We start from the raw sequence: 13,731 nt of genomic DNA on the forward strand, positions 1-13,731 counted from the left end.
AGCAGGATTAAATGTTCTCTTTTGCCCCACAGTGTTTGCCTTGTGTTTCCCGGTCATTTTCCTGTTTGGGTTGCTACCTCAGGTCAATACTTTTGTGATGTGTCTGCTGGAGCAGATCGACATGCACATTTTTGGTGGAACTGGTAAGAACAAGATGTAAAACCTGGTCAAGCAACTGGGAAAGTGTTATAGCATCTTTAAACTGTCAGTTTAGGAACTGCACAATATATTTGTGTTTAGGTTCTTCCTGATCTTCTCTCTGTGTCACCTGTTCCACAGCAACTACCAGCCCCCTCTCATCTCTGTTCAGCCTCATACGCAGCATGTTGGTAGCTGCTCTGCTGTATGGATTTTGCCTCGGTGCAATCAGTGTAAGTGGAAGAGAGACTCTCTACATGAAAGTAAAGTCGTGTCTGTGCGGTATTTCTGATCAGAATCAATATGGACAGCCTCTAATTTAATATTATGTTGTTTTGTTTTATATTAGGCACCGTGGGGGGATGCCCATGTGCCAGTACTGTTCTCTGTGTTTTGTGGCCTACTGCTGGCCCTATCCTACCACCTCAGCCGCCAAAGCAGCGATCCCACCATCCTGTGGTCAGTATTTTGTGTTTCACAACGTCAGTAATAACCTTGGTTATCATTGAAAATCTTATTTTTTAATTCCATGACTGATTAACAGTTGACAATTTACATGTAACCACTACGGATGGACCGATATGATTTTTTTTCAGGGCAGATACCAATACCCATTTTTTGTAATCACGGAAACCAATACCCAGCTATAATCAGACTAAATCAAACTAATAATCAGTAGTTATATAACCAGCAACCCTACAGGGGACTGACACAAGTACCAACCCCTTTTTACCAGTATAAACCAAAATCAACCAAAATATTTGCAAGGGTCACTCATCAGCGCAAAAGAACCACCAAACACCGCAAAATTCAATGTTTTCACGATACTGACATTTCTAACTTCAATACAGTACCTTGAAAAATATCGATATTTGATACCATGTTCGATGTTACAGGGAAGAATTGACATCGAGGACATCAAATTTTAGATTTTTATTTAAAGACATACAACAAGGCTTTTGTACTTTGTGTTGAGAACAACAGCATCTAAGTTGATGTATTTCTGGAGGAGGTGGAGCTATGTGGGCACTACAGCGGCGCATGGGTCAACTCGCTGTTGGAGAGGAGAGCAAAAACAACGCAGCTCTGGTGTATCAATACTACTAAAAGTTATTTAACAGTTTCAAATATTAAGAATCGATATTAATATTTCAGTATTTTTGACAACACTAGACAGTGCAAAAACACCCTGCGTGCGCCGATCAGCACAAGTTACTTTGCAGATTCAGATTATTCAGCGTTGATGGGCTGTTACTTGTGACGTGTAACCAATCAAATAGTGCTGTGGGCGGGACATCGAGTGAGACCACAGAGTAGTGACAACAGACCGAGACCTGACCCTATTTTATTGTCAATCAGACGGAAAAAAACACAGTAGATAATCATTAGCCACTCATGAGTAAGCTACCAGCCCAAACATGAAATGCAGTATGTCTTTTTTGAATAGATTTTTGCATGGTGACAGATTTATTTACTATATAGTGCCAAACTTGTTTTTGTTATGTGTATTAATTTACAGCTGTCTACATAGGCTGCGTACCATCTCCCCTTTTCTTGCACTTTATGTCTGTAACTGTGACCCCAAGTGAAATTTTAGGCTTTAAGTCTATTTTCTTCCATCTTACATGCGTAATTACAGTAATTTTATAATGGGCTCCAGGTGCTGCCAAAACACAAGGATCCCACGCAGAGAAGTGTGCCTGAACGCAGCCTGTGTAGACTTTGATGTTACACCGTTTTTGTTGTAGTTCTCATGGTTCTTGTTTTTTTATTACCACCTTCCATCAGGTCGCTGGTCCGGTCGAAATTATTCCCAGAGTTGGAGAACCGAACACCAGAAGAACCCCCTGTGGAGATCAAGGACCCTCTTCCAGAGAAGCTGCGTAACTCTGTGGTAAAGATCACCGCTCACCTGCCTGCACACACTGCAGTTTTACTCTTGATTTCACTGTGTCAGTAATTTTAAACTCTCTTTGCTACCTCTTTGCAGAAGGAGATTCTTCATTCAGACCTCGTCATGTGTCCCCTCATGGCTGTAATCACCTTCGCCATCAGTGCCAGTACAGTTTTCATCGCCCTTCAAGTTAGTTGGAGCAGAGTTTATGATCCTTTTCTTACTCTACAATTCTCAGAGGATTTTGGCAAAGAAAAAAAGAAAGTTTTTAAGGCTAATTTTCCCTTCCATTTTTTCTGCTCTTGATCCACAGCCTGCTCTTAGCTTTGTCTTGTACATCCTGGCCGGAGTTGTCGGCTTCATTACACACTATCTCCTGCCTCAGCTCCGCAAACAGCTGCCGTGGTTCTGCTTGGCTCACCCCGTGCTCCGCTCAAGAGAGTACAGTCAGTTTGAGGTCCGAGGTGAGTGTGTGTGATGGCTCTTTTATCTTCATTCACATACACAGAAACGTGCATGCCGATGTTAGCATGAGAGGAAAACCTACCATATGAACAGCTGAAATATTTAAGGAAAAAGCTGCAAGACGGTAAGATATCTTTACAGAGTACAACAGCACCAAACTGTCATTTTCATACAGTTAAACAGCTTCATATTTTAAAAATCACTAATAGTCTTTATCAACACAACTACTTTATTTTACCTTAAGGCAACACTGCAAACATGATGGTGCAGCCTCCCTCCTGCTGTACATCTTCCTTCTAGGCATCATGTCATCTTGAGCAGTTTCATTTCCATATTTGGCAACAGCTGGGGATGTAAAAGATATTTATCTTTAAATCTCTTTAATGAATTTTTGGCCATGTTTGTCTTACAGCTGGGGTTAAAATGAGGGGAAAAGCTACAGTTTGGACTGTATGGATTTCTTCGATGAGTGTGTAAAATGGTTTTGCTTCCTTTTTGCCCCAGACGCCGCTCAGTTGATGTGGTTCGAGAAATTATATGCGTGGCTTCAGTGCGTGGAGAAATATTTCATCTACCCGGCTGTGGTGCTCAACTCCCTCACGACAGAAGCTCGAACTGTGGGCCAGAACCATAAAGAGCTGGACATCTAGTAAGGATCTCCTCATTCTGTCTCCGAACTACCTCATCCATATATTCTACTGTTTTACTGCTCCTCAGGGAAATGTGCTGTCGGCTGTGTGTGTAGGTACCGTAGAATATAGAATTTATAGACATACTCAGCCACCCCCAAGTGTGTTTCTTTCTGCTGGTTGGACACACAACAGTCGTTTCCTTTTTTCCTTTGTAAACTTTAGACCAGCCTGTCTGCATAGTAGTCGATGTAAAAGTGAAGACATTTTCAATAAACTGTGTTATCATGTCACTGATTTCCTTTCCGTCTCTTCTCATCCAGCAGCCGAGCCCTCTTCATCTCAGTAGCCGGCATGAAGTTGCTGCGTTCGTCCTTCTGCGCCCCGTCGCAGCAGTACGTCACACTGTGCTTCACCACGCTCTTCTTCCACTTTGACTATCCACACTTCTCGGAGACCTTCCTGATTGACTACTACTTCATGTCCATTCTCTTCAGCAAGGTTAGCACACACACCTGATCATCGGAGGATTTTGATTGCAAACGATATGAATTTATTAAATTTTATTCTCATCTAGAAGCAGTTTTTTGTGCACTGAACAGCTTATTGTGAAAAAGTAACTTGACAAAAGGCTGAGAAGCTGCCTTCTTTCGTTTAAAGACCACACCCATCACTGATGTTTGTGGTTGGTTGTGGTCAGATGTGTGCTCTGTAGCACCTGTAACCACACCCAACAGTGATGTCACAGGGTCTTGGAGTACACCTTTACAGTTGTTCTTTAATCTCTGTATTATCAACAGTTTAGTTTCCTTGTAGTTGTACAGCTGATGATGTGTGGTATCTTTTTTATGTATGTGTCCTGTGAATTTTCAGATGTGGGACCTGCTGTACAAGCTGCGCTTTGTGTTGACATACATCGCCCCCTGGCAGATTACCTGGGGCTCAGCCTTCCACGCCTTCGCTCAACCCTTTGCCGTGCCCCGTATCCTTCAGTGTAATTGATTTTATGTCAATAATAATGATATGTATGAGCATGCATGCATGCACATCCACATTAAAAAATGGCAGGTGCTGAGTAAAAAGTTACCAAAACATGCAAACAAATAATCACTGCAGGGCTCTAATATCCACTGTTAGTGACACTGCACGACACCATCTTACATACATGGTGCAATATTTACAGTAAGAGATCAATAATACAAAAAGCATGGATGACAACTAATAGCCTACACAGACGATACAACTGCAACAAGCTCTACACAGAGAATATAACTTTTTGTCTCACAAGAAGGTCCATTTCCTGTTGATGCCCTTGGTGGACATGGTGTTTAGAGTGTTGATCCAGAATAATTCACAATTCAATAATAATGACATGTTCACTTATAAAACGGTCTATATACTAAACAGTATTTTTTTTTTTTGTTGATATCCTTAACTCATGTTACTTCAGACTCTGCTGTGCTTTTTGTCCAGGCCATCTTTTCTGCCATTTTCTCCACCCCTCTGAATCCTGTCCTAGGCAGTGCCGTGTTTGTCACCTCGTACACCAGACCTGTAAAATTCTGGGAGCGAGACTACAAGTATGTGTTTGTACTAAAAATGAAATCACATTTCTTTGATTTATTTTTATTTTTCAAAGTCCTAACATTAAGTATTTGCATTGTTTGTCATGTTTGCAGCACCAAGCGCGTCGATCATTCCAACACCAGACTTGCCACTCAGTTAGACCGCAACCCAGGTATGCTATAACACTCTCTCACTTTCTAATTACCTCTGTCTGACATGAATTTATTTTTGCTCTGTAGTTATGGACATGGTCTTTTCTATTGTTACAGGCGCTGATGACAACAATCTGAACTCGATCTTCTATGAGCACCTGACGCGCTCACTGCAGCACAGCCTGTGTGGAGACCTGCTGCTCGGCCGCTGGGGCAACTACACCACAGGCGACTGCTTCATCCTCGCCTCGGACTACCTCAACGCCCTAGTGCACATCATCGAGATCGGCAACGGCCTGGTCACCTTTCAGCTGAGGGGTCTAGAGTTCAGAGGTCAGCAGCAGGGGGGGGTGATGGAGGCTGTCGGTGTTAATTGCTTATAGAATGAGCTCAGTTTTAGTTGTTTATCTGCAAGTGTTCTCACAGAATAGCTTTAGATTTTAGTGATCAGGCTGCAGCTGACATCTTCGTATTTTTAATGGTACTACTCATCTGTACCCATATTTGTTCATTTTTATTTGATTTGATTTTTTGTGCCAGTTCTTGGGAGTATATTTTTATTCCTCTGAATTAAAGAACAGTTTCATGGCTGCAGATTTATTTTAAACTTGTTCAGGACTATTAAAAAAATGGGGTGTTGTGCATCACTCTCTAAAGAGGTTGTCTCCTGCCAATAAAAGAAGCGTTTTATGATCTAAATTTATAAAATCTGAGTTATCTCAAAATTAATTTTATGCACACCCACAGAGGATGTTTATTCTTGTCGCCTTTTGATTTAGTCCAGTTAGCTGTTTTTGATTCATGTTAATTTTTAATTTACATTACGAAACTTAACACTTTGCTCTGCTTCACATCTGTCCAGGTACCTACTGTCAGCAGAGGGAGGTGGAGGCCATCACAGAGGGGGTGGAGGAGGATGAGGGCTGCTGCTGCTGTGAGCCTGGTCACCTCCCCCACATGCTGTCATTTAACGCTGCCTTCGGACAGCGCTGGCTGGCCTGGGAGGTGGCTGCCACCAAGTATGTGCTAGAGGGCTACAGCATCAGTGACAACAACGCAGCCTCCATGTTGCAAGTGTTCGACCTCCGCAAGATCCTCATCACGTATTATGTGAAGGTAAGCCGAAGTCTCAAGATTGTAGTCTTTGAGCTGATGCTTCTTTATGTCTAACCTTTTGATCTTGATTGACGAATGATTTGGATCATGTTTGTTCCCTCGAACAGAGCATCATCTACTACGTGAGTAGATCCTCAAAGCTGGAGGAGTGGCTGACTAATGAGACCGTTCAGGAGGCTCTGCGGCCTTGTCTTGGGCCAAACTACGTAGACAGCGATCCTACTTTCAACCTAAACATCGACGAGGACTACGACCACAGGGCCTCTGGCATCACCCCCTCCTCTTTCTGCTTGATTTACCTGGACTGGATTCAGTACTGTAACAGCAGGCGTCAAACGGTTAGACTCTTCAACATTTACACTGAATCGGGGTAGTTTCTGTTCTCTATTTTTCGTTTGGTGGATATCCATCCTTGGCTGAGCTGTTACCAAATGTCGCCTGACCTCATTTGTCCAAAAATACAATTAAAAAATCACACACAGTATGACACTGCAAATGAAGAAATTAGTTAAAAGGTAATGGGACTGAAATGCAAGAAAGGCGATTTAGAGAAAAAATGAAGGGAGCGTTAATGGGGTTCAGCATTTCTCTACATCTGGTGATGAAGGCAGAAGCTGCTTGTTTTCTTGAGATATGTTGCCCCTTTCAGCCCTATGGATAATTAATATAACAGTAGACAGTCCATTTTTATGCTTAGATTGTGGGTCATTTTTTGTCTTCATTATATAAAAAATAAGAGAAGATGAACGAAAGATCTACTCTTTTAACTTTCAGCAATCAGAATCAATATTTAAACCCTCATCCTGGTCCAACCTGCGTACTATTTGTAGAACAATAAAATATAATTTATCTAAACTTCTGTGTTGTGTTATAGCCGGTGACTTGTGAAAGAGATTCTCCTCTTGTCAACCTCTGTTTCGGGTTGTGCATCCTGGGAAGAAGAGCTCTGGGCACAGCCTCCCACAGCATGTCTGCAAGGTGAGAGCACCAGGCCATACCACCATGTCTCCCACACATCACTACCCTTACATGTACTCGCAATATACGAGTGATTTTTGTTTTTCTATTTCACAGCTTGGAACCGTTTCTTTATGGCCTCCATGCACTTTTCAAGGGAGACTTTCGCATCACGTCCCCCAGGGATGAATGGGTGTTTGCAGATATGGACCTGCTGAATCGTGTAGTGGCACCAGGAGTGCGGATGTCACTGAAATTGCATCAGGTAGCATTTCTCACAGAAGGAGAACACTAGCCCTGAGGTTGGAATAATGGAAGTTTTTTTTGTCCACTGAGCTGAGACTAAACCTTTAATCTGTTTCCCTCCAGGACCATTTTACATCTCCAGATGAGTATGAGGATCCTATGGTTCTATATGACGCCATCACTGCCAACGAGGAGAAGATGTTGATATCTCACGAGGGCGACCCTGTGTGGCGCAGCGCCATTCTAGCAAACATGCCTTCGCTGCTGGCACTGCGCCACATCATGGATGACGGCAGCGACGAATACAAGATCATCATGCTTAACAAGAGGTTCCTCAGCTTCAGAGTCATCAAGGTCACAGCTCCTCCATATCTGGATTGTTTTAGTTATTATTCTATAGTTTTATTGGTCATTTAATCTAACTTTTCTATGAACTTCAGTTGATGTTTATATTGAGCCTGTCCACCTTTGTGCTGCCCGCTACAGGTGAACAGAGAGTGTGTGCGTGGGCTGTGGGCGGGGCAACAGCAGGAGCTGGTTTTCCTGCGGAATCGCAACCCAGAGCGCGGCAGCATTCAAAACGCCAAACAGGCCCTGAGGAACATGATTAACTCATCGTGCGACCAGCCCATTGGCTACCCCATCTACGTCTCGCCCCTCACCACCTCGTACGCTGGGGGGCACAGCCAGCTCCGGTCTGTGTGGGGAGGACCTGTCAGCCCACACAACATTTACACCTGGCTCATCAGCAGCTGGGACAGGTACGTGATCTAAATTAACGTTGATTGTAGTTGGCCTATTTGCTTAGCTGTGTTTGTATTTGGTGAACGCCTTAAAGTGTTTAGTCATGCCATATATCGCTAGAAAGCTTAGATTCTTGTGATTCTATTCATGCAAACCATTTCAAGATAATACCACATCAGCACGGTACAACCAACAAAAAAGCTAACAAACTAGCATGTACAAAGTTTTGCCAACTCACCAATAAAGTGTCTGGGGGTTGCAGTAGTGCATCAAACTCCACACAAACTGTCATATCTTATTCCCAAATGACCACATGATTAAATGGTGACAAAATGGCAGAAAATACTGCTTCTCCGTGCCTTTATCTGTTAAAAAAAAAAAAAAAAAAAAAAAATACTCATTTCACAGCAGGCACCATTATCCCTCTACACTAGCTAGATCCTGAGATGGCAGCTGTTTGATTGACAGCTCATTTTAGCAGATATGAGCTTGTATGCCCACCCTAGAGCCTACAACAGCCATTGAGTGTTCGTGTAGACAAGAGAACCACTCTTTCTTCTTTCTACTCTTTCCTGAGCCACTAACACACCAGCATCCAGATGATTGATTCATCATGTAGCCAATGAGATTTCAAATCCAGTTATATATAGTTTATATATGTTTTTAAAGCCCCTAAACTTGGAAAGGAGTTTGAGTTTATATAGTTTTATGTGTTTTGCTCTTTGATAGGCTGTTTTTCCACCTAAGCACTTGTTTTTGACTATTTGACATGCACATAGTGTAAATAAGGAAATAAAGGTCATCTGCAGGCTTGATTTTGTATTTAAAAAATGTAGGCAAGAAAAATAAATACATAATTGTTCAAACTCCTATAGATTAATAAATTAATGCCAGAAGCACTTGCAGAGCTTCTGACAGGTTGGGGAAAAAATCAGCTTATAACCTTGGGCTAGACTGGGATAGGTATTCTTCTATCTTAACAAATGCTAATATGTAAATATACTCCATATATTTATATATGCATGTGTCTCTCTCTGCAGGTTACAGAAGGGCTGTGGCGCTGGCTGTAACAGCGGAGGGAACATTGAGGACTCAGACTGCGGAGGCGGCTCGACATCCATCTCCACCAACCCAGCTGTTCACACCACCCAGAGTACACCGGCTTCCAGCCTTCCCCAGCCACACATTACCACTGTCCAGCCCTCCATGGGTGAGACACAATTTATCAGTGAGATTTGGGAATCTCTGAGAGGCTTATAGAAGGAATCTTGCACGATAAGCAGATGGTGTTGAATTATGTGTGGATTGCAAACTCATTCATGATTTGAAATAAATACAGTTGTCTAGACTTGATATAGTAAATAATATAGTAAAAAAGGTATCATAGCTTGCCAAAATAACTTGGAATGTTTTTATGATAAAGTAAAAATGACTAAATAAAGTGTCTTTTCTTGCATTTTAGGTACAGACAACCCTGTCGGTCCAAACCAGAACTGGCCTCACCACCCCCAACCTCTCCCATTAGCTCTGCTCAGCCAATCAGAGGGCAGGATGGAGGCAGGACTGCTCACGTCCCTCCAGCGTACATCCTCCATCCAGGGGCTCCTAGGCCAGCAGCTGTCCAGCTCCCAGCTCTCCTTCAGTGGCTCTGTGGCTCCTCCTTCTCTGCCAGGACCAGAGCGCTTCTGCCCAGCGAGCCTCCTGGAGAACTCGGGCCACAGAGTGGGCCAGCGGGCTGGCCTCGGCCAGGGCGGCGGACTACACTATGAGAGCCACTTTGGCAAGTGGAGTTTTTCAGGCAGAAAGGGCTTTAACGGACCAGCTGCAGTGGAAGGGGAGGGTACAATACAGACCATACGCACACAGGTGAGAGGGTTTGTTTACTGTTCACTCACTGTTTTTGTCCAACAAAAGAAATACAGCTTCACAGTAGGGATGGTCAATATGGTCCTAAAATAATATCACAATATTTCAAGGTATTTCTGCAATAATCAGTGACAGTATGACAAAATACTGAACCATACTTTAGGGTTAGAACTCTCAAAAGAGAGCGGTTGAGCTCTAGTTGGGATTTTTGGCTCCCCTAGTACTCAAACAGGTGTTTCTCTGCTTGAGGTGGTGACATAAGTTGGTTGTACTGCCTCAGTTATTTGTATATAAGACTTTTTGCAGTTCTAACACATCACCATAGTTATTTTACACTTGATCTTGTGTAACGAAATTCCTTCCACACTACTAAAGTCGTTCCCCTTTTTGGAACTAACTCCTCCAACGTGGAGCCAATAGCAATGTTACTTTGGCTTTCAGACACGCTTGTTGTTGCTGTGGGCGTGTCTGAAAGCCAAAGTAACATTGCTACCGGCTCCAATTTGGAGGAGTCATCACATCAACAACTTTGAGTATTGTCAATGTCACAAAATGACTTTTTTTTATATCATATTACGAATTACACTGGTTTTATTGAGAACAATATGATATGACACACCCCTACTTAACAGTATTTAAAAGAAGCATCTCTTTGATTTAGAGGTGCAGCGACATCATTCAATTGATTTGATTCTGCAAACAAATGTATAATTTATTATTTTGAGTTTATTTATTTTTATTTTTAAGAACACAATGCTATAATTCTCTGGATCCAGCTTCTCAAATTGGGATGTTTTCTTGTTTCTCTGTCTACTATGATATTCTGACATTTGAGAGCATTACAGTGGACTCTGGGGACTTGTGTGGACGTTTTATGCCATTTGTTGACATTTTATAGACCAACTGATTCATCAAGTAGTTTAGAAAGTAATCGGTAATGAAAATGAAAGTTTCAGCCCTACAACCTTTGTTATGTATTATTAGTAAAATTTTGAATACTTTAAAATATAAACAAGGGCTGATGACCTACTCATGACTCAAACTGTGCACCGGTTTATTATAGCTGTGGCTGAGTGATTTCAACTTTCTTGCAGTTGAGGAACACAAACAGGAAGTGGGCCAGAACTGTACAGTACTTTCTGTACTTGTCAGATTATGATCAGAAATGCTCAGTGGTTAGACAAGTCGTCACTATACCTGTGTCATCTACACTTTAGTTGACTTGCTTTTGTTTGGACCCTCATATTAGTGCTTGCTACAGCCTGTTGTGTGCTGTTTTACATCATTTTGTTTCTTAAAGCAACATTAGAGCAGCAGATACATGTTGATGTGTACATACCTGAATCAGCTTGAATGTTTTCATAGTTGTGAGAACTTAGTCATGTTTTTTAGTAGTGGTTTTCTGGGATAAACATTAAAAAAAGAAAATCTGTCTCATCTTTTACAGCCTGCTCCTCCTGCACCCCTACAAGAGGCCAGTCTGACACAAGACCCTCTGGGAGCCACTCAGACGTTGGATCCGACCCTGCTTAACGCAGGGGACCCCCTCACCCCCCGAGAGGAATCCACAGAGCTGCCTTTACTTGAGCACCTGCGCTGAGTCTGCACTGGGAGACCCCGAGTGACATTCTCTGCAGTGAAAGCACACCTGACCGCGGTCGACTCTGGAGCGGGCCCGGCCGCCCTGACCAGACTCATTCCAGCCTTCGGGACTCATTCCATCAACCCTCCTTTAACGAACTCAGTGGAACTGCGACTTCTTCTAATGGCCCACTGCAATACTGGATGGATTTGGTCATATACACACATCACCCCTCTCCTTCTCAGCCAAAGGAGTTCCACATCTGATAGCATGCGGAGCTGATGCACGTCAGATCATGAACCTGTTTATTCCAAAGTCAGCTTTCATGAAGGCCTGGTGAACTCATTCTTAATGTTTTCTTCTGACAAAGGCACTCAGTGTCTCTATGGACAACCTTTAGGTTGGAACAGTAGTGACAGGCCAGAAAGGCCAGTGCAATTATAAGGGATATTTTGCTTGAGGATTGATTATTTTTCTATACTGGAGAATAGAGGATCGCCTCTGACTTTCTCTCACTTGACATCTGCAGCAGCAGGATTTTTTTGTTTGTTTGGTTTTTTTTGTTTGCATAACCATTTTTTTTAAGATCTTACAGTATGTTGCTGTATGTGCAGGTGAAGGACGTGGAAACCATGATAAGCCTTGTTCTGTTTCCCCCATGCTCACGGACCTACATCATGTGTCAAACAATATTTAACAGTACATATTGACGAATGTCAGCCTCCACTTCTTCTTCTTCCCTGCACATTAAAACATATTCACCAAGAAAAAAAAATTACCCATCCCCACCAAAATTGTCATCTTTGTCCTCTGGCCTATTTCCTACAGAGGTGCCTGACAACATCAACACTCAACAGTTCTGTCTTGGAGCAAGATTCAGGGAAAAAAAGAAGAAAAAAAAAACCTCCCCTCCATCCCAGCCAACATGTGGTGCTTTTACTGCTAGTTTACAGTCTGTTTAGGCCTGCACACGAGTCCTGAATCTGACTAGCAACACTGAGATGTGGGATGACTTCAGACAGAGCTGGTGCCCATGGATCAGGATCAATCTGTGAAAATTACTTGATCACTAACCAACAAACTGGGAGTGTCAGAAACTTAAAGCCTTTTTTTTTTTTTTTTTTTGATGAGTGGAATGTCCTTTTTTTTGTTGTTGTTTTTACTTTACTTGAAGAGTTCCTCAGTGTTTAAGGGGCACCGAGTTTGTTTTTCTCCGGATGACCGATCAATGACGCCCTCTCTGATCAGATCCACTCAGCTCATGACTTTCTCAATAAGCAGGGACCCAGGCTGCTTTGTGTGGGGAGCTCTGTTTTCTTTGCCTGCAGTCCGGCGCCTCCCGTTACTATACTACTGCTTCTGCATCTCCTGCTACTACTAATATACCCACTACTACTGCTGTTTCTACAACAGTTAAATCCAGCGTTTTAGTTGGAAATAAACAAAGTTGAATAAATACTGAAAGCAAAGGTGGAATATTTATTTGATTAATATTGTCTTACAGATATCTTTAACGGGATTTGTCAATATGGTGTGCTGATGTATCGAATTGGAAATCTGCCTTCTGTCAACTGTAACCCTCCCCTCCACCCCCACCTCCCTCAACTTGTTTGGTGTCATCACATATGTATCATCTCACCAATGGCTGTCTTTTTGTGTTAAGTGTGTAACATAACTGGAAGTATCCCCGGGAAGTCACTTTAAGTTGGTTTCTTTCCCACTCTTGCACTCTTTTTGTTCCACCACTGTGAAACACTGATTGAGGGTTAGCCGTGCAACACGCACACAGAAAGAAAAAAAAAGAAGCTGGCAGTCCGACCAAATTCGGCCCCAAATGTTTCCCCCCAGGTCCAGCAGCTTTGTCCCCCATGTCTGCAGTGGTTGAATGGTTCAGAAATAACCTAATCGTCAAACCAGAAGACTGCCTCGTAGGCTGGTTTTCTCACCAAATCATCTCTCTGGAGCTCCCTGTTGGAAACTTGAAAGGAGGCCAGCATTCTCAGGGTCTAAAACGGGGAAGAAATTGACTTCTTCTGCAGGACATTTTGGCCAAAGGGAGAAAACTGAAAGGGGGATTACAAAAACAAAAAAGTATCACAGTTGTGCAGCAGGTCGAGTACTGGGATCACACTGACATTACAAAAGATGCCCCCTTTACAGTGTTTTACTCTTTGTGGGTTAAAATGCGTTCTGCATGCTGTTAAAGCCACGTTTGTTAAACACTCTGACTTTGCCGCGCTATTTCCGGACTTTGCCATGCTGATTTTTTTCTTTCCCTCCCCCCTCCACTTTCAGCTCATCTGAACAACAGACACACCTTACAAAGTTTTTTTTGTTTCCTTTTTTAAAATCTTTTTAGCAGCAGCTGTGAGATTT

The 13,731-nt window shown here is 42.6% G+C and overlaps 1 protein-coding gene across 2 annotated transcripts in view; it reads left to right on the forward strand.

The window, feature by feature from the left end:
* Nucleotides 1–13,424, forward strand: part of LOC141007052 (pecanex-like protein 3) — a 29,485-nt gene extending 16,061 nt beyond the window's left edge. For both annotated transcript variants that reach the window (XM_073479375.1, XM_073479376.1), the window contains exons 16-36: nucleotides 33–143; nucleotides 280–371; nucleotides 488–597; nucleotides 1,927–2,032; nucleotides 2,129–2,221; nucleotides 2,346–2,496; nucleotides 3,002–3,146; nucleotides 3,450–3,627; nucleotides 4,000–4,108; nucleotides 4,577–4,706; nucleotides 4,806–4,864; nucleotides 4,962–5,177; nucleotides 5,707–5,960; nucleotides 6,068–6,298; nucleotides 6,835–6,938; nucleotides 7,035–7,182; nucleotides 7,287–7,517; nucleotides 7,650–7,924; nucleotides 8,948–9,117; nucleotides 9,370–9,773; nucleotides 11,221–13,424. In XM_073479375.1, coding sequence (XP_073335476.1) covers nucleotides 33–143; nucleotides 280–371; nucleotides 488–597; nucleotides 1,927–2,032; nucleotides 2,129–2,221; nucleotides 2,346–2,496; nucleotides 3,002–3,146; nucleotides 3,450–3,627; nucleotides 4,000–4,108; nucleotides 4,577–4,706; nucleotides 4,806–4,864; nucleotides 4,962–5,177; nucleotides 5,707–5,960; nucleotides 6,068–6,298; nucleotides 6,835–6,938; nucleotides 7,035–7,182; nucleotides 7,287–7,517; nucleotides 7,650–7,924; nucleotides 8,948–9,117; nucleotides 9,370–9,773; nucleotides 11,221–11,373 — 3,470 coding nt within the window. In that variant the 3' untranslated portion in view covers nucleotides 11,374–13,424. The remainder of the gene's footprint in view (nucleotides 1–32; nucleotides 144–279; nucleotides 372–487; nucleotides 598–1,926; nucleotides 2,033–2,128; nucleotides 2,222–2,345; nucleotides 2,497–3,001; nucleotides 3,147–3,449; nucleotides 3,628–3,999; nucleotides 4,109–4,576; nucleotides 4,707–4,805; nucleotides 4,865–4,961; nucleotides 5,178–5,706; nucleotides 5,961–6,067; nucleotides 6,299–6,834; nucleotides 6,939–7,034; nucleotides 7,183–7,286; nucleotides 7,518–7,649; nucleotides 7,925–8,947; nucleotides 9,118–9,369; nucleotides 9,774–11,220) is intronic.
* Nucleotides 13,425–13,731: the final 307 nt, after the last annotated feature.

Source organism: Pagrus major, chromosome 13 (genome assembly GCF_040436345.1).
Source record: "Pagrus major chromosome 13, Pma_NU_1.0".
Classification (NCBI taxonomy): Eukaryota; Metazoa; Chordata; class Actinopteri; order Spariformes; family Sparidae; genus Pagrus; species Pagrus major.